This window comes from Piliocolobus tephrosceles, chromosome 13 (assembly GCF_002776525.5).
Source record: "Piliocolobus tephrosceles isolate RC106 chromosome 13, ASM277652v3, whole genome shotgun sequence".
Taxonomy (NCBI): Eukaryota; Metazoa; Chordata; class Mammalia; order Primates; family Cercopithecidae; genus Piliocolobus; species Piliocolobus tephrosceles.
The window spans coordinates 57,896,273-57,917,451 of NC_045446.1; the positions used below are offsets into that span (position 1 = coordinate 57,896,273).

The following is a 21,179-nucleotide window of genomic DNA, read 5'->3' on the forward strand; positions in this document are numbered from 1 at the left end:
TAGACTGTTACTCGGGCACTCATTTGAGAATGTTATTTCAGTGAGTGATTACATTCAACACACACGAATGTATGTAAAACAGTGTTAAAAGACACATATACAAAAGATGATCTTTAGATTTAATGCAACCCTAATAAAAACTCATCTTGATTATTCTGTAAAAATAACCTAAGTTTAAAAATTTATATGGAACTGCAAAGGAACAAGAAAGCCAAAGACAAAAAAAAAAAAAAAAAGAACTAAGAAGACTTACATGATCTGATTTCAAGGCTAAATATTCATTAATCAAGAGACTAATGTACAGCCGGGCACGGTGGCTCAAGCCTGTAATCCCAGCACTTCGGGAGGCCGAGACGGGCGGATCACGAGGTCAGGAGATCGAGACCATCCTGGCTAACACAGTGAAACCCCGTCTCTACTAAAAAATACAAAAAACTAGCCGGGCGAGGTGGTGGGCGCCTGTAGTCCCAGCTACTCGGGAGAATGAGGCAGGAGAATGGCGTAAACCCGGGAGGCGGAGCTTGCAGTGAGCTGAGATCTGGCCACTGCACTCCAGCCTGGGCGACAGAGTGAGACTCCGTCTCCAAAAAAAAAAAAAAAAGAGAGACTAATGTATTACTGAAAGGATAGGCACAAAGATCAGTGAAAGAAAACAGACTCCAGGAATGGACTGACATAACAGTTCATTGACTTTTGACACATGTTCAAAGGTAATTCAATCTATAGTCTTCTACAAATAGTACTGAAACTGCTGGATATCCTTAAGCAAATAAAGGTTGGCCCATACCTCACACAATATACAAATGTTAACTAAGAATGGATCATAAACCTCAATGTAAAACCTAAAACTCTAAAACTTCTAGAAGAAAATTAGAGAAATATTTTAGGTATGACAGTGAAAGCACAATCAATGAGAGAAACAATTGATAAAATTAACTTCATTAACATTATAAACTTCTTTTTGAAAGACACTGTTTAAAATGAAAGGACAAGCCATAGACTGTGCAAAAAATGTTTACATAAAATACATATCCAATAAAGGACTTCCATCTAGAATATATAAAAAACTGTCAAAACTTAACAACTAGATTTAAAAATAGCCAAAAGATTTAAGGAGACATTTCATCAAAAATATATGTATAACAAGCCCATGAAAATATAATATAGTCATTCAGAAAATGCAAATTGAAGCGATACTGAGGTACTATTACATACTTATTACAATTGCTAACATAGTGGTATGCTAAATGTTTAGCTAGGTCTCCAAAAAACATTAAAAAAAAAAAAAAAACCCTGATTAATAGCATTTGTCAGTTTCTGTTGTGTAAATCTTGGTTGATTCCAAGCTATAACATAATTTCACTTAGCTCACAAAATTCCTGATAATTTAACAGTTACTTTTTGTGAGCCAATGTGAACTTACTCTAGTACACCATAGCTAAAGCAAAGCAAAACTGGGAATATCCAATGTTAGTATGTGGAACGTCAGGTACTCTCATCCATTATGGTCAGAATGCCAAGTGATACAGCGATTTTGTAAAATAGTTTGACAGTTTCTTATCAAGATAAACATACACTTACCATAGGACCCAACAATCTCACACCTAGGTATATACCAAGAGAAATGAAAACATATCTTAACACAAACTCTTATAAATATTTGTGATTTTTTGATACTTAACTCCAACAATCCAAATGTCTCTCAACTGGTGAATGAATAACAGTTATTCCTATATATGAATAAATAACAAAATTAAAAATAACACATATATGAATAACTCAGATGGTTCATATATTGAGAATATATGTAACCACATTTTAATAGTAATTATATTTTATTGCTACTCAGCAATAAATAAGATGCAATAAATGTTTGAATCTCAATTAGATAGGCTAAGTGAAAGATGCCAGACTAAGAAACCTATATACCATATGAATCCACCTATATCACATTCTGAAAAAGGCAAAATTATATACAGAGAGGCCAGATCAGTGGTCATGAAGGCTGGGGTTGAGGGAACAGCTTGACTATAAAAGAACAGGAGAGAATTTTCTGTAGTGGTAGAACTGTTCTATATATGGATTATGGTGGTAGTTACATGACTATATGATTAAGTCAATTGAACTCACCAATTAAATGTATGCTAAGTCTTTAAATTAGACCATGCCCAGGAACGGTGGATGAGTAGACTAGAAATACTAGGCACTAAGAAAATGGGTAGAACTGTTAATTTGCTTGAGAAGGGCATCAACAATTGATAGTTTCTGAATATATTATTTCTCTCTGAAGAGAAACTTAGAATACAAGGGCCCTTCAGAAACAAGGGCTTATGACATACAATATGACACAGGAAAAATATAGTGATAGCTGATGCAAGGCCAATTTTAGAAACATTATGTAAACTTGCAATCAGCATCATTGGTAAGATTAGGCCCAGATGTCAAGCTTAGATCAGAGGTGTGCAAACTTCCATCAGAATTAGAGGGCTTGTTACAAGAAAAATTACTGTCCATTTTCCAGAATTTCTGCCTGATTAGGTCTGTGATGGGGCCCAAGAACTGGTATTTCTAACAAATGCTAAGAGATGTTGATGCTGCTGGTCTGGGGACCACCCTGTAAGAACCACTTACACTACAAGGTGAAGACACCAAGCATTACCAAGTGAGATGGCCAAACTTAAAAAATACACTTCCACTTGCTGTAGATAACATAATAGGGTACAGAAACCAGCCCAAGGAGCTGGACTTCCAAGGATGTGACTCATAGATATATATAGAAGGACTGAGGTTCACACTAAGTCCCTTATCAGATCAATCTGGATCCCATACCAGATATCTTCTATTTTCCCTTCTAGATCCACTCTCCACTTTCTCCACTCTGGGAGGCCGGCCTAAATGGGTGACATCAACGGGCTCTTTAACTCAATGGCTATAGCCAGTGGGAGTCCCTGGCAGGAGACAGGAGGGTTGATTTTGACTGCTGCTTTCCTAGACCTCAGGTTGCAGCTCTTACCAAAGTGCCCTCTTTGCATGACTCCTAGCTTCTGGTGATGACTCCTTTGTCTTGCCTTTTTAGGCCTAAGGATAAAAACAAAAAAACCCTTATTAATAGCTCTTGGGTATTTTCCTATTTCTTGTGGTTTCCCTAAACTTTGCCCACACCTTTAAAAATAGTCCCATAATATTAAACTATTCTTATTCTAAAATTGAGAATGACATCTGTTTCCTGCTGACCCAGAGGAAAATGAAGACTGGGACCAAAGCAGCTCTACAAAATAGATCCTCTAAGCGGGATTCAGCATTAGGCTGCAGCAAAGCACATGGATAATCAGAGTATCGATCCATGGCAATCTATGGCAGTGATACCTGGATTACAACTCTCTAAAAATGAAATAGCTGGACAGCCTAGTAAGGTGCTTATGATGTATTTAAGTAGAAGAAAGAGAGTCTGGGTGAAGCACCTGCTTTACCCCTATTATCCTCATCTTTGGCCTCACCTCTAGGTGATTGTTGATGCTGCTCAGTGTGAATCTGGTGGTTCTTGACTCACACTTGTTTTTTGCTTGCTCGGGCTGACTTCTGCAGCTCCTTCCTTCCTCTCTTTGTAGGCCGGATGCTGGTCTTTTCAACTCCCATTGCTCTTCCTTTGTGCAGACTGTGCATTCTTTGTCACTCTCTGGAGCTCATGCGGTCTTGTGATTTTTTGAATCCTAACTTGTGCTGTTCCCTCCCGTAACTTGACTTTTTAAACACTCTCAATATGTATTGTCAAGTTGACCCTCCAGAAAGTAATTATTTGCATTCCCATAGTGGCATGTGAGTTACATTTCTTGAGAGTCCCAATAAAACTGAGTGTCATCGTTCCTTTTATATGTTGTCTATCAGCCCAATATGTGATCTTTAAGTATTTTAGTATCAGTGAAAATGGAAAATTTCCCTTGTTTATTGGTTGAGACTGGCATTTAACTTTTTAGACCAGTTTTCCACAGCATGGTCAAATTTTCAAAAAATATATCAATGTATATCATATATATTCATATATGTATACATCTGTATATGATATATATGTAAATATTGAATGTTTCCACTCTAATTGAAGTGACAGTTTATTATATGCTAAATTCTTATAAACATCTAGGTCTAATTATAAACAATTGTCTCACGCATGTCAATAGACTAGTATCACACTATGTTACTAGGAATGTTCTCATTACCTTGCTTTTTAAAAAATGGTCACAACTATTTTCTTACTTCTAGAAAGTAAACTATATAATCATTTTGTGAAATAAATCCTCCCCATTGAATATCTGATTAGAATTTTTCATTTGTCGTTTAATGTGTAGAGACGCAAAATCTCAATAGCAGTCTTCCCACCCAGACATAGCTTTCCACTTATTCAAGATTATTTTTGAGAAAAGTTGGTTTATTTACCTTATCTAAATTCATTTATTAAATCTTAAGTTTTTCAATGAATTTTATTAGGTTGTCATGATGGTCAACCATATCAGCAGCAAATGATTTTCTCCTCCTTTTGAGTTTTGTCTTGTTACTTCAATTAGCATTTTCAGAGTACTAAATGTGTAGTTAACAATTTTATCTATTACCTTTAGGCTGAAGCTCAAACTTCTAAAGTGGCTTACAAGACCTCTCATGATGTGCCCTTTGGGTCTCTCTGTAGCTTTACTTCTATGTGAAATGAAAGCTCCATTCTTTCCCAATGCTGTATTCTAGTAAGTGAACTTTGTTTCCTGAGCATGCCATGCCCTCATCCCTTTATAGCTTTGTGCCCCTTGTTTTTCCTTTATCATCTCTCCTAACATTTCCACACTTGCTAGACACAACCTGGTTAATCTACACTCTTCATGTTTCAGCCTTGATATCTACCTTTGATGGTATATAGTAAAACTCAAATATGTGATGATTAATATTGAGTGCCAACTTGATTATTGTTCCCGAGTGTGTCTGTGAGGGTGTTGCCAAAGGAGATTAACATTTGAGTCAGCGGACTAGGAAAGGCAGATAGACCCTCAATCTGGGTGGACACAATCTAATCAGCTGCCAGTGTGGCAAGAATAAAAGGCAGGAGAAATTGGAATGACTAGACTGGCTTAGTCTTCTGGCCTACATCTTTTTCCTGGTGTTCTGGATGCTTCCCACCCTCAAACATCAGACTCCAAGTTCTTCAGCTTTGGGACTCTTGGACCTTCAACCACAGACTGAAGGCTGCACTGTCGGCTTCTCTACTTTTGAGGTTTTGGGACTTGGACGCTATGTAAAATTGGAACTTGGCTTTCTTGCTCCTCAGCTTGCAGACAGCCTATTGTGGGACCTCACTTTGTGACTGTGTAAATCAATACTCCTTAATAAACTCCCCTTTATATATACATCTATCCTATTGGTTCTGTCCTTCTAGAGAACTCTAATACAATGTACTAAATAAATAGGCTTGTGGAACAAGGCTGTGAGAAGATGTTAATTGGCTATAAATGCTCTGCAGGAGCTTTAAATGTACTCCAAAAATTATTTGAAACTATGTGATGTTAAACTTAATGAATATAGTAAACACTTTTTAAAGAAAGCTTGGAGATTTAAGAGAAAAAAAATAAGTATTTTATTTAGGCTCAAATAGCTAGCTGTTCAAAGAATATAAAGAATGAAAATAGTACTTCTATCTTTCAACCGTCCAAAAGAAAATCACAGCTTATTTTCAAAACTGAAATATTGGACTTGGAATACCTAAAGTTAAAAAGTCAGAATCCATTAATGTAAGTACTTTGATGAATGAACTATACCTCAAGAATTTTTTACATTCAGAGTGCTTTTCTCTTGTTAGGCTTCTCTACAAGTTACCTCTTGTTTATACGAATTTCTATATCAATTACTTATGTAGGGCTTTGTCCTAATAAAACTTGTGTTATAATATAAAGGATGAACAAACATAGATTTTGACATTATTTAACTAATCATAGGAGTTCACTCCAGTATACCTTTTCTGCCTTTGAATAAAGTATGAACTTTCACAAAAAGCTACCATCATCATTAATTGGGAATGTCTCCAGTGTGAATTTTTTGGGGCAGATTAAGTCATACTTTCTTGGCTCAAGAACCAGATGGGATCCTGAGGTAGTTTACAGAAGGCAGAGTTCTGGTGTACAGAGTATTAGGAGACTTTAATAACCTCATAATGTCGGGTATAAATGATATACCTAAGGCTATGGATGTCTCTGCAGCCTAGGTTCGCAAAGGTACAGTAAGTCTGCACTGAACATCATCAATAGGTTCTTAGAAACTGCAACTTTAAGTGAAATGATGTATAACAAAACCGACTTTACTGTAGACTAATGGATAAAAACAAGAGTTAAGTTCCTATGGCAAATGTCTCGTCACAACATCATCAAACTTCTAAAGACCCCAAACACTTCCAATATTAGACATTAAAATAAATCTGAGCTATATACACATTTAAGAAGGATTAATAAAAACAGGAAAGATAATTATTTACCCTGTTATTCCAGTACAGGGCCATGGGTGGACAGAGAGCATCTTAGCAGCTCAGGGCAATGGTGGGAACCAACCCTGATTAGTAGCCACTCCACTGCAGGGCACACTCCCTTACAAACTCAGACTGAGATAACTTAGATATGTCAATTAACCTAATGTATACATCTTTGGGGTTTGAAACTGGAGCACCTGGAGACATGGGGCGAGTGTGCGAACTCCACACAGTGTCCCTGGCTGGGAATCGATATTTTTCTCATCAACATCATAACAATTATAACATTATAACAAAACAAAAACATTTTTCAAGGACCTGCTGTACTTTAAACAAATGCAGATTTTAACAATACATATAGATTAACAGCAATACATACTTCTCCCATTGCAACTGATAACCCTATCCCAACTCTAGTCTCCATTCAGTAGCAAGACAGCAAAGGATATTGTCAGGAATGGAGTAAATGGCTGTTACTGTTGTCTTAGCCATTAATTCAGAGATTTCTGTCCTTAGAAGTGTTCTCTTATATTCTCATGAGCTCCTGATTTCTTGTGACCTTCTTATAAGGGCTGAGTTTTGTTAAATATCGACTCCAAGAGTATTGTTTGGTTTTGCCTAATGTTTACTACATCAATAAATCAGGTGGATATTAGTATGCTATAGACCTATTTATGAACTAGGGAGAGATAAGGGTAATGGATATCAAAATAATGATACACAAACACTTGTACGGTGATACCATGTTTAACTCCAAAGCCTTATGGCTTCATCTGAAAACCAGGAAAATTCCTTCAAACAGATTTCTATCCAATAATATTTCTATCCAATTTTAATTCTGTGATATCATTTAAAGAATAATCTGACAAATGTTTTCTTACATTATATTCATGAGATTTTATCCAGCATAAATTCATGATGTTGAATGAGTTCTGCATTCTGACTGAAGGTAATTAATCTTTCATTTTTTTCTTTTCTCAGGACTTATCTCGAGTATGCAGTTTTTGATGTTTAACAAGGTTTGAACTCCTGTTGAAGGCTTTATTACATTCCTTACATTTGAATGGTTTCTCTCCTGTATGAATCATTTGGTGTCGAATAAGAGAGGAGCTCCGGTTGAAGGATTTTCCACAGTTAACACATTCATAGAAATTATTTCCAAAATGGAGTGTTGGATTATTACTGTCTTCACTTTTACTGAAGGCCTTTCCACATTTATTGCTTGTGCAGGCCTTTGCTTCAGCATGAAGTTTTTGATGCTTAGTAAGGTTTGTACGTCGGTTGAAGAATCTCCCACATTCACCGCATTTATAGGGTTTCTCTCCTGTGTGAATGATCTGATGTCGAATAAGGGATGAACTTCGGCAGAAGCCTTTCCCACATTGATAACATTCATAGGAATTCATTGTAGTATGACTTTTTTGGTGCTGAATATCTGTACTTAGACTCAAGTCATTCCCATATTCATATTCTGAATGTTGCTTACCTACTGAGTCTAAATTAAATTTGAAGTGAGTTTTAAACTTGTCACATTTTGGAAACCCCTTTCTTGAAGAAATTCCCTGTTGTATAGCACAAATTGAGCTAACAGAATTAATATCAAAGCTTTCCTTATTTTCACTACATTCAAAATCTTCCTCCTCAGTGTAGGTTGTCTCAGGAATGAAAGCCTCTTGTGGCAAATTTATGTCCCATTTTTTCTGGTTCCTATGTAACCAATTCTCACCTTTCGAGACATCTGAAGAAGGGTGTCCACTTCCGGTAAACCTTGTCATCATCACTCCATGGGATGATTCTTCTCCAGAAATACTCTGCATGTCTAAAGAGAAATAAAAAATGCCATGAACTAGAAAGGAAACTGCTTCATTAGGAAATGGAGGCTGAACTGTATAAGGTACATGCATATATCACGGGTCTTAAACACTGAATGGAAATGTGTGGCAAGGTTAGAAAAAAATACTTATAAAATAAATAAATGGTACAAAAATGTTAAAAGGTGGTTAGTAAATAAAATGGAGCTATTCGGGAATATTAAAAAAACTATATAAAACTATATAGGGCTCAAGTAAAATATGGTTATATGAACAAGGATGGGGGTGGCATATCATATCATAATTCAAGTTATCACTGGTTCGTAACTAGTGTGTGAAGGCTCTAATATTCCTTCTTCTAGCATCTTGTTTATCCCAGGCTGTTCACCAACAATAAATATTCCTTTCTATAAAATACCAATTTAATCCTAATTTTAAGAATATGTCTGTATTCCCAGGCACCATACCTTAACCAGCTAAAAGCAAACTTGCAATCTTAGTGCCCCTCCTTTTCCATACAGCCACAATTACTCCCTACATATAACAAAGGCAAAAAGAACTATAATGTAAGATAGCAGGAAGTCCTTTTTCTGGGCTCAAAATAACTCCTGATTCCAACATTAGTGCTTTGGTAGTTTTCTACTGTATTTCCTAGAACTCAAAACTTTACCTGTTCTAATTAAGATTGGGTCTTTTCCTTTCACCTGTCCTAATTTCTGTTTTATGTTCCACTTCATTTCTCAAAATTCCTCTCACTTAGCTTCTATATACTCTGTATACTCTATATTCTAGCAATTTTTAAAAAATTAAATTTCACTGACTTTTTTCTTGTAACTTCAAGTATGCCTAATAATTTTATTCTCCAACATTTATTGGTGACCAAATCATGTCAGCTTTGTACTCACATTACTGTTCCTTGTTTTCATCACTCTCTAGGACATCTCCACTTGACTATCATAGTCTTCTAGCTTAACAAATGAGAGGCTGAAGTCATCTTCCATGTTGAAAAAAACTTCAATGTCTTCATTTTTGTTTGAGTCATTGCTTTTCTAATATTTATACTGGAGTCCATAAAAAAACTGAATAACCATTGTCCTTCATCTCCCATATCAAATCTGTGCTTTGGTTCTATTCTTTTAAAAAATTTCCTGTCTCTGCCTCACCAGTGTACATTGAGTGTGTGGGGGCAGATAGCTTGTTCCTTTAATTCACAAGTCTTCAGAGAGAGAAATGTATTCCAAACCTGGACCTAATTTAGATGAGATCCTAGACTTCAACCTTGATGCCATAATAGGCAAGACTTTGGGGGTCTTAGGAGAGAGTAAATGTATTTTTCAAGGGGGAAGAACACAGGTATTTTGTAACCAGAGGACAGATTAATGGAGATCAAAATGGCTGCACATTCTTTGCCACTCTCCCCAAACTGAAGTAGAGTTTATTCTGCTTCTCCTTGAATCTGGGCGGATCCAATGATTGCTAAGCCAATAGAATGTGGCAGAAGTGATACTCTGCCACTTCTGGACCTAGCCTTTAAGGTGACAGCTTCTGATTTCTCTCAGAATGTTGCCTTTCAGAACCCAGCCACCTTGCTGTGAGAAGCCCAAGCCTCAAAGAGAGGCCACATGTAGGTGCTCTGGCCCATAAGAACAGTTAAGTTCCGAGGAACAGCCAGCATTAACTTTCACCCATATGATGTGCCATCTTGGACATTCCATCCCATTTGAGCCCTGGAACACTGCAATCCTAGCTAACATCGTAAGAAACATAAGAACTCCTCAGTCAACTCACAAAATTTGAGAATAAAATGATTGCTCTTTTAAGTCACTATGTTTTGAGTAATCTGTTAAAAGCAACAGATAACCAAAAACAGTGTTCTAGTAGTATTTATGTAATAGCAGAATTTCCAATTGTATTTCGCTAATCAAATCTTTGTTACTCATGTTTGTACAACTCATTTCTCATATAACTTCCTCACTCTTTTTTATTATTATTTTTTTAGTGACAAGGTCTTGCTCTGTTGCCCAGGATGGGGTGCAGTGATACAATCATAGCTCACTGCAACCTCCAACTCCTGAACTCAAGCAGTCCTCTAAGCAGCTATGATTACAGGTATGCACCACCACGCCCAGCTTATTTTTTGTAGAGATGGTGTCTTGCCATGGTGCCCAGTCTGGTCTTGAATTCCTGGCTTCAAGAAATCCTCCTGCCTTGGCAAAGTCTACATCATGATGGAGACTATGACATAGATTTTGTAGTCATCTTTAATCTACCACAATCCATTAACTATTTGAGAAAATAACTTACATTTATTGACGTAAATTCCAGATTAATTTATTATGTTTAGATGGGGAGATAGATAAAGTAGAATATACTCAGAAAATGTTTCCTAGTTTTAGGATGGAAAAACATGTATAAAATGAACAGATATAAAACAATGGGGAAATACAGTTACATAAGTTTAAAAAACGTGTGGCAGACACCATGAATAAAAGCAAAAAATAAAACTGAGATATTCCATTTGCCACAACTGTGATCTACAGAATTTACATAAGATGTTAATACATTAATTAAAAACCCCTACGGTTTTAACCAATAAACCACATAAATAGCCCTTTACTAAATGACAACCCAAAAAATAATTTTTACCTTTCTTATCTAATATCTATCCATGCATCCTTTTTTCTCTGATTCCTATATGCACCACAGGCTGGAGATGTAAAGGTAGGGTAAAAGGAAACATTATGCCTACCCTCAAGGAACATACAGCCTAATGTGGGAGACAAATATTCACAGAGATACATGTAAAATATAATTGTGATAACTGCTAAAAGGAAGAGTAAGGTGCTGTACAAGTGTACAACAGAAAAAACCAAGTCAGAAAGACTTCCTTAGGGAAATGTGCACTTATTTGGGATCTGAGGAATAAGGGTCAATTAGGTAAAGGACAGGGGGAAGAGCGTTCTATGTCAAAATCTGGGATGGGAGACAGCAAGCCACATTCCAGGGACAACCAGAATGCATTCCTTTAGAATCATCTTTTCTCTGCTGCACACCAACACCTGTGAGAGTGCTTAGGACACAGTATGTAGATGCTTAATATATATTTGATGTTGATTTGCTGAAAGTAGATAGGTGTGGCTTGAGTATAAAGAGGGAGGGGAGGATGTGGTGCAAGATGAGATTGGAGAAGTAGGCAGAGAATAAAATGTGAAATCAAGAATACTGAAATCAATATAGTATTTAAAAAATGCAGATCACAAAATCTGATCTCCTTGGTTGCAGTATGGTTCCAAGATTGGAGTTGGGACAAGAATAATAGAGCTAAGAAGTATGCCAAGGTGGTGGTTCAGGTGAGAGATGATGGTACCTGGACTAGCATAGCAGCACTGCAGTTGGACAAAAGTGGAGACATTCAAGAGATAGTGGGGAAGTAAAAAGGAACAAATATTAGAGAAGTGAAGGAGAAGAAGCTGTGTCAAGAATAAACTATATCTTGTATAACTAGGTAGAGGGCAGTGTCATTTACTCAGGGAATAATAGAAGAGTAGAAAGGGAAAAAAAATCAGACTTTGGTTGCATGGAATTTAAGGCATCTTTAAGATATCCCAGAGAAATGTTATAGCATATATAAATCTCCAGAGAAAAAGTCTGATCTAAGGATATACATCTGTAAGTCCCCTATATATATGTGAAATAATTTAAGTTTTAGTTGTGGATGTAATAAACTAGGGAAGAAAAGAGCAAGAAGAGAAGACAAAACAAGATAAAATGTTGGCAAACTCTGAAATTTATCAGATAGCTACAGAAAGCTAAGTCTGCAAAAGACAGAGATAGAATAGCCAACCAAAGAGGAACATCAGAAGTATTACAAGAACCTAAAAATGTTTTAAGAAAGAGGCATAGTTAACAGTTGAACTTGCTGCTGAGAATTCAAGTGAGATAAGAAATGTCTCAAAAATATCTACTGGAGTTAGCTATATGAAGTCATTAAAAACTTTAGCAACAACTGTTTCAGGTGAATGTCTGGGGTAAGAGCTAAATTGAAATGGGGTATGGAATAGGAGGTGAGGAAATAAGAAAAACAATCATAAAGTACTTGAGAAGTTTGGCTACAAAGAAGAGGTAAGAAAGAGAGTAATAGCTAGAGGAGGATGTAGGGTTGAAAGAAAACTTTTAAAAATCAGTAATGACCAGAAAATGTTAAAAAGCTGATGGAAAAATGAGACAGAAATGGTGAAAATATAAATGAGAAAAGGTAGGGGCAAATGAGGTCCAAAGCACAATGGGAGCAGGGACAGAGGGTATTTACCTTAGAAAGGAAGAAAAAATAATTTGCCTATCAAATTAATAAAGAATTCAGGTAAATAATACCCAGTGTTTGCTAGGATGATGATAAAGAGATAATAATACTCTATTGTTAGTGAGAGCATGAATTGGTATAACCTTTCTGTAGACAATTTAGCATAATATAAGACAACTAAATAAATTTATACTCTAATGTCAAGTTCTTCTTCTAATAGGGTATCCTATGGAAGTTATCAGACATGCCTGAAAAATTGGCAACAACCTAAATGTCCAACAGTGGTGGGGCGGGGAGAATAGTTAAATATATTATGATATAATTGAATATTTTATGGGAATTACAAACCACATTTTCAAAGATTAGTGAAATAGGTAATCACTCATGATGGTATGTTAGATGAAAAGAGGATATAAAATGACGTATTCCTGATGAATTCTGGAAAAATTTTGAAAACTGTTCTACAATTTCAGAAAAGAAATATTCAGAAACCTGAGAGATACAACATCACAAAGAAAATGGCTTTAAAAAAATGTTAATACTGCCTAGCTCTGGATACTGAAGTAATGAGCGAGTTATATTCCTTGTTTTACTTTTCTATACTTACTAGAACTTATATTAATATCACAATTTTATTTTCTCTTACAAAGTATTAACAAGAATGAAGAATAAACAAAAATGATGAAGATAGGGAGTTAAGGCAAAAGTTAAGAAGTTCTTCAGGTGGAAGCTGAGGCAGGAGGATCACTTGAGCTCAGGAGTTTGAGGCCAGTCTGGGCAACACAGTGAGAACTCCGTTTCCAGAAAATAAAATAAGTGATACAGTTTAAAAAAAAAAAAGGAAAAATGGAAGATTACTAGAAATCACTCTAGTATAAACTTGACTTATTTTCTTTAAAATAAAGAATAACATTCAAAGTTAGGTGGGCTAATTTTCATTGATGTAGCACTTACCATGACCATTCTCTGTCGCCCAGGCTGGAGTGCAGTGGCGCTATCTCTGCTCACTGCAAGCTCCGCCTCCCGAGTTCACGCCATTCTCCTGCCTCAGCCTCCCAAGTAGCTGGGACTACAGGCGCCCGCCACCACGCCTGGGTAATTTTTTGTATTTTTTAGTAGAGACAGGGTTTCACCATGTTGGCAAGGATGGTCTTGATCTTCTGACCTCGGCATCTGCCCACCTCGGCCTCCCAAAGTGCTGGGATTACAAGAGTGAGCCACCGTGCCCGGCCGCACCATGCACTGTTCTAAGTGTACTAGGCACACCAACTCATTTAGTCCTCACAGTAACCTGGAGGTAGATACTATTATTAACTCTATGTTACAGATGAGGAAACTGGCAGAAAGGCTCTCTCAGGTCACATAGCTTTAAGTGTCTGTGGTCCTATCCCTAACCTTATGTGACTATTTTACCACATAAGAAAAAGAACCTGTGAACAAAAGCCAATGATGTGTTTTTCCCCACTAAAGTTTAGGTTTTGCTATCTCCTTCCCAACTAACAATTCAAAGATTGGGTTGTGCATTGTCTGTATGTTTAAGAAACAGAAGCTTCTTACTATGGCCTCATATCTACCTGATTCTTACCAAAAACAGTCTTCCTTGGTATTTCTTTCTCCATTATCCATCTTTTTTTCTTACTCTCCAACTTAAGGCTCTCAACTGGTTTGGAAAGTAGATATGCTGTTCATGGAGAAAATAAAAAGAACAACAACAACAAACATATATGACACTTCAGGCATTTTTATAGAGAAGATAACTCTATCCTGACACAGTAATCTAAGCTGCTGAAGGGTAAGGCCAGAAGAGCACCATAGACTTGTGTATCTCTGGCTCAATATCAGAAAGGACTTTCAACCAGATTGAGTCAGAAAATCAGCTACTGTGTCCAAAGGATATTAGCAAACCTGAACCCCGACCCAAAAGTGAACTTAGTCACTTCAGCAATCCTATAGCTTATAACAGTAGGAAGAGACTACTAAATGGACAGATTTAGGTAAACATAGAAACCACCTTTACGCAACGAATTCAGGTTCCTAAAGTTTTCCAGCATCACATTCCTGTACAGGTTCTTTACAGCAGAGTCCAGTTGCCCCCACTCTTCCTTGCTGAATTCCACAACCACATCTTTGAATGTCACTGGTTCCTAAAACATTAAGTTCCTTTTTAATCAAAGGTGTCACTCCCCAATACACTACCAGAGGAGAAATGGATTTGAAGGAATAGGGTAGGTGTCAGAATACACCAGAAATTGATAGGATAATGTTTGAGGTTCTAAGTGATGAAAATCAAATTGTAAGGCCGGGCTCGGTGGCTCAAGCCTGTAATCCCAGCACTTTGGGAGGCCGAGACGGGCGGATCACGAGGTCAGGAGATCGAGACCATCCTGGCTGACACGGTGAAACCCCGTCTCTACTAAAAAAAAATACAAAAAACTAGCTGGGCGAGGTGGCGGGCGCCTGTAATCCCAGCTACTCCGGAGGCTGAGGCAGGAGAATGGCGTGAACCCGGGAGGCAGAGCTTGCAGTGAGCCCAGATCACGCCACTGCACTCCAGCCTCCTGGGCGACAGAGCGAGACTCCGTCTCAAAAAAAAAAAAAAGAAAATCAAATTGTAGTAAGGGCCAAATTGGTACTATATATACTCTGTTAAGGATACAAAAGAAAAGTGAAGTGCAGTCCTTATTCTAGAGTAGTGTACATTATGGTTGAGGGGGAAAAAAGACAACTGAAATAACTGTGGAACAAAAAATTACTATGCCATACAAATAATTTACTTAAAAGGAGTTCAAAACAGGAAGAGTTTGTGGTAGTTCTGATGGAAATTTGTAATTAAAATGTAGGCTCTGCTGGGAGGAGAGGCAGGGCATTTTCTTTAATTAAGAAATGCTGCCTGATAACTGTTTTCATCTGGGACTCACAGTTTAACATCACTCATCAAATGGGCAAGATTGACTGACTGCCCTAAGTAGCCTCCCTATTAATCAGTTACTACTGCATTGTTTGTTTTTATGTAATAATTATTACTCTCTACAATTACCTTATTTGCTTGTATTTGCCTGTATACCTCTACCAGAATGTGATCTCCACAAGGCTGGGATTTTGTTTTATTTATCAATTGTATTTTCAGCCCTCAGAACAGTATCTGGCATATTATGCACTACATAAATATTGGCTAATGAATAAATTCCCTCATTTATCACATCATCAATTATTCCACTTCTCTCTCCAGCATCCTCAACCCTGTCTTTAGTGGCACCTTCAATCTCACTGAAATATATAAATGTCTTCCTTTCCTCTCCTTCAAGCCAGTCTTTATGAATAAGTTGTCTGCATTAATTTTGTCTGCTTCCTCACTTCCTCTTTCCTCAACACACCACATCTGGCTTTGATTCCTGTGCATTTTAGTATCTCCGTGAGTGAATAGACACTACTTGGGCTGTATTACTTTGACGCTTTAAAGCATTTCTCCCTTAAATATTCTTACCCCTTGGCATTAGTGACATCATATTTCCCTGGTTTTCCCCTACATCTTTTGGTCCTGTCTTTTTAGTATGCTTTGAGGTTTCTTCTACTCTTGCCTAGTAAGTGACACTGCTCTGGATTCTACTCTTGAGCCTTAATTCTCAACATTTTTTGAGTAGGCTCTACATCTATAGCATCTACAGATAAAATAAAACTATATTCTTGAGGGAACAGATACACAGAGCGACTATATGGCTAAGAGTATATCACCAACTAAAATAGGTCCAGTGTCCTGTGGGAAAATAAAAGTCTTATGTTCTTGGATGGAACCATGTTTGGCAAAAGTTCAAAGATCAAAAAATTGAAAGCAGGTAATACTAAAAATGAGCATATATGTTCAGTAACGACTAGAATCCTAATTCACCTGTGGCTTGCCTGTTCGTGAGCCGGCTTTCATTTTCTCCTTAATGTTCCCCATCTGTGGGGCAGAGTCCTTGCAGGGCGTATCTGAGGAAGAGGAAGGAAAATATTAGGGAGACAAGTTTTGCCCTAGAGCAACTTCTAATAATTTTATACTTGTTTTAATATGATATTCACAGGAATTATCCATAGAATTTTGAAAAAAATAATGTCAGGCCCTACCAGCAAACACTATCTTCAAAGGTGAGGCCTAGATCTTGTATTTTAAAAGTATTTTAAATATGATTCTGATATGCTTCCATGGGTTGAGATCTATTGAATCAGAAAGAGGGACAAAATAATATTTTCAGACCTCATCTATGCTTATAGCAGATTCCAAAAAATAACTAATTCTGTCATAACTAAAGCCTAATTACAGTGTAGCCATCACAGGCTGTAATTCTACTTGGAGCTTATAATATTTTATCCAACCAATCCCTTCTTCAAACACTCCAGAGAGAATTCTTTTCAAGGATTGTTTTCCTGTAAGTTGTTCTGTGCTTACTATACACAGACCTAAGCAACCTGTCCACCTTGAGCTATTGCTTCTTTCAAAACATAAAATTCTGAGAGACAACCAATTCTCTTATTCAGCCATTCAGTGAGAAGTTTATCCAGGGGCCACTGTGGAAGATTCATGAGTTACATCAGTGATCCTTAAGTGTCACACTGGTCTGTGAAGTTTTCACTGATTCAGGGTGAAATGAAAAGAGTAGAAACAATGTAGTAAGTTTGTTATAACATTACATTTATTCAATATAAGGGACTTTCTTTTGATGTTAAAATGTCTTCTAGTATGTTATTGATTTAAAAAATGTTTTACTTAAAAAGATTTGGCAAACCTGTATCATCTCCACCCCCATTTTAAAACTTTTAATGACCTTTGAAACCCCCCAGAAATCTTAAAACCATGCAGTTACATAATAATCAGCATGAATTCTCTATTATAAATGTATAATTGGGTTCAACAATAATTTAAACAACTGCATGGGGACTTCTTAAAACACTATCAGGGCAGACCTGGTGGCTCACACCTGTAATCCCAACACTTTGGGAGGCCATGGTGGGAGGAATGCTTGAGCCTAGCATCCAAGACCAGCCTAAGCAACATAGGGAGACCCTTTCTTTGCAAATAATAATAATAATAATAAATTAGCCAGGTATGGTGGTGTGTGTATGTGTTCTCATCTACTTGGGAGGCTGAGGGAGGAGGATCACCTGAGCCTAGGAGGTCGAAGACTGCAGTGAGTGGTGATCGCACCACCACACTCCAGGCCTGGTGACAAGTGAGACCCTGTCTGAATAAAAGCAAACAAAAATCCAAATTTCTCAGCAACATACCATGTGAATGCTGTAAATATTACCGTCTAACTTTTTTTGTTGTTTGTTTTAAAAGAGGGTCTCGCTCAGTCTAGGCTGCAGTGCAGTATGGTGCAATCACACCTTACCACAATCTCAAACTCCTGGGCTCAACCAATCCTCCTGCCTCAGCCTCCTGAATAGCAAGGACTACAAGCATGTGCCACCATGCTCGGATAATGTTTGTTTTTTGTTTTATATTTTTTCTTTTTTTCTTTAGAGATAGGATCTTTCAATGCTGCCCAGGCTGGTCTTGAACTCTTGGCCTAAAGTGATCCTCCTGCCTCAGCCTCCCAAAGAGTTGGGATTACAAGTGTGAGCCTGGCTCTGAGATTTGTTAACTTCATTCAGGTCTATATAACACTTTGTAGAATGTCAGTCTGCTCAATTCCATAATCTTTAGGACAGTCAGTACAATGTTGTTCCTTGTTCTTGACATTCTTGGAAATTCTTGAGGTATCTTGGAAAGGTGCAAATCCCTCCAATCAGCTATCCTCTTATTTATTGCTCTCTCTGAATATCCTTTTCTTCCCTTAGTTCTTCTCTGCTGACCTCCCCTTCTTGAACTTTTACCATCGTGTTCTCTGAAACCCTCATTCCATTCAAAGAAACATCTATATTCATTCTCAAGTTCTTTATAGACTCTTTCTTCTCCCTTGATAAATGGATCTTGGCATCATCAAAGGCACCTTTTTCCATCCTGTAAGCACTATGATCTTGGAAATTTTTCTGATCTACTTGTACCTCCCTTCCACTTCCTCGTATTTTCTGTCATGCAGAAATATTTCTTACTGGTTTATGCCATTTAACTATACTGTTCTTGATGTTATAATATATTAAGCTATCACACATTCATTTTTTCAACACATATTTACTATCTCCTATGTGCGAGATACACAAATACCTGCCCTCAGAGAGCCTAGTGTATTGTGAATGACTAACACTAAAGTAATTGTACTAGGCCAATAAAAACTGTGGTTACTTGGTTCACATTGTTGCTTTTCACCCCAAATCCTGACAGTCTTTTAATAGGTTACTTCAACACTGGCACAGACACCCCTTCCAGCAACCCAGACTGATAGAACTTTGACTTTCTTATCTCTAATAACCATCAGCAACCAATCTACTTCCTTGCTTATACTCTGGTCTTTATTAGTTAGAACTATCCTACCATGCGTATAAAATTAGATAAATCAGTCGATAACTGCATCCTCCTATCCTTTCAATTTTCACATCCTTGCTTTTTGCATATTCTCCAACTTTTTTCAGAGTCCCACTACACTACATTGATTCTTTAATTTTCTCCCATTCTATCATGGCTCTAGTGAAGTCACTTCATTCTCTATTAAGCTTAGAACTAAGTTTAAGAAAAGGTAAAATTCACATAATGTAAAATTCACCATATTAGCTATTTTAAAGAATATAATCCAGTGGCTTTTAATACATTCATAATGTTGTGCAATGATCACCACTATGTAATTCCAGAACATTTTCGTTACCAAGAAAGAGCCCCATATTCATTTAGGAGTCACTCCCATACATTCCCTTTCCTCATACTGTCTCTACAAATTTGCCTATTCTGGACATTTCACATAAATTGAATCATATAGTATGTGACCTTTTGTGTCTGACTTCTCTCACTTAGCATAATGTTTTGGAGTTCCAAACGTTTTTTTTTAAACATGTATCAGTACTTCATTCTTTTTTATGGCAGAATAATACTCCATTGTAGGTATATAGCACAGTTGATGGATATCTGGGTTGTTTCCACTTTTTAATGTGAATATGTGTCTTGAATTCTCTGGGGTATATGGTAATTCTATGTTTAATTTTTTGAGGAACCACCAAACTGTTTTTCACAGTGGCTGAACCACTTTATATTCCCAACAACGACATACAATTCCAAACAATTTCTCCATATTCCTAGCTAACCCTATTCTTTTTCCTTCATTATAGCCATCCTAGTGGGTGTCATTATGGTTTTGAGTTGCAATTCTCTAATGACTAGTGATCCTGAACATTTATTCCTATAGTTTTTGGCCATTTGTATATCTTCTTTGGAAAAATATCCCTTCAAGTCCTTTGTCCATTTAAAAAACTGTGTTGCTTATCTTGTTATTGAATTGTAAGAGTTCTTTGTATTTTCCTGATATTAGACCCTTATCAGATATATTTTCAAAATGTTTTTTCTCATTCTGTAGGTTTTTCACTGCCTTGATGGTGTCTTTTGATGCAAAAAAAAGTGTTTAATTTTGATGGTCTAATTTATCTATTTTTTCTTTTGTTTCTTGTATTTTTGGTGTCATAGCTAATCATTGATTACCAAACTTAAGGTGATGAAGAGTTATTTCTATATTTTCTTCTGAGAATTTTATGACTTTAGCTCTTATATTTAGACAATTGACCCATTTTGAGTTAACTTTTATGCATGATATGAGGTAAGGCCCCTACTCCAATCTTTTGCATATGGAAATCAAGTGGTCCCAGCAACATTTGTTGAAAAACTATTATTTTCTCATTTAATGCCTTGGCACCCTTGTCAAAAATTAATTGGAGATAGATGTGTGAGTTTATTTCTGGACTCTTAATTCTATTCCAATACCACATAGCTTTGATTATTGCAGTTTTTTAGTGAGTTTTGAAATTGAGAAGTATACATTGTAAAACTGTCTTCTTTATGAAGGCAGTTTGACTATCTTGGGTCCTTTCCATTTCCATATGAATTTTAGGATCAAATTGTCCATTTCTGCCAGGAAAAAAAAAAAAAAAAAAAAAAAGCAGCTGGGATTTTGATAGGGATTGCATTTGAATTTGTAGATTGCTTTGGGGGAGTATTATCTTTATGATATTAAGTTTTCCAATATGTGAATGCAGGATTTACTTAGGTCTTTAATTTCAACAATGGTTCGTAGTCTTCGGCAGACAAGTCCTACACCTCTCTTTTATTTTTCACATATTATAAATGAAATTATTTTCTTGGTTTCTTTTTAGGGTCATTCACTGCCATAGGCACATAACCTATTTTTGTTGATCTTGCATCCTGCAACTTTGAATTTATTAGGTCTAATAGTTTTTTACTGGGTTATTTAGAATTTTGGCTATATAAGAGTATAACATCTGCCAGTAGGGATAGTTTTACTTCTTTCTTTTCAATCATGATACCTTTTCTTTTTTTCTTGCCTAATTGCACTAGCTAGAACGTTCAGTATGACATTGAATAGAAGTGGCAAGAGTGGAATTCTTGTCTTGTTCCTGATTCTAAGAACAAAGCTTTCACTTGTTCATCAAGTTCATC

General features: G+C 36.6%; 1 protein-coding gene across 6 annotated transcripts in view; it reads right to left on the reverse strand.

Annotated features, from left to right (window-relative positions):
- Window positions 1–2,427: 2,427 nt before the first annotated feature.
- ZNF215 (zinc finger protein 215) overlaps window positions 2,428–21,179 on the reverse strand; it is a 29,482-nt gene continuing 10,730 nt past the window's right edge. For 2 of the 6 annotated variants that reach the window (XM_023189941.2, XM_023189940.2), the window contains exons 4-7: window positions 16,491–16,573; window positions 14,616–14,748; window positions 14,190–14,285; window positions 5,940–8,312 (exon numbers count right to left, since the gene is read on the reverse strand). In XM_023189941.2, coding sequence (XP_023045709.1) covers window positions 7,471–8,312; window positions 14,190–14,285; window positions 14,616–14,748; window positions 16,491–16,573 — 1,154 coding nt within the window. In that variant the 3' untranslated portion in view covers window positions 5,940–7,470. Of the gene's footprint in view, window positions 3,079–5,939; window positions 8,313–14,178; window positions 14,286–14,615; window positions 14,749–16,490; window positions 16,574–21,179 lie in introns of those variants that run through there. The other 4 variants (XM_023189943.2, XM_023189942.2, XM_023189946.1 and 1 more) reach the window with 4 other exon arrangements.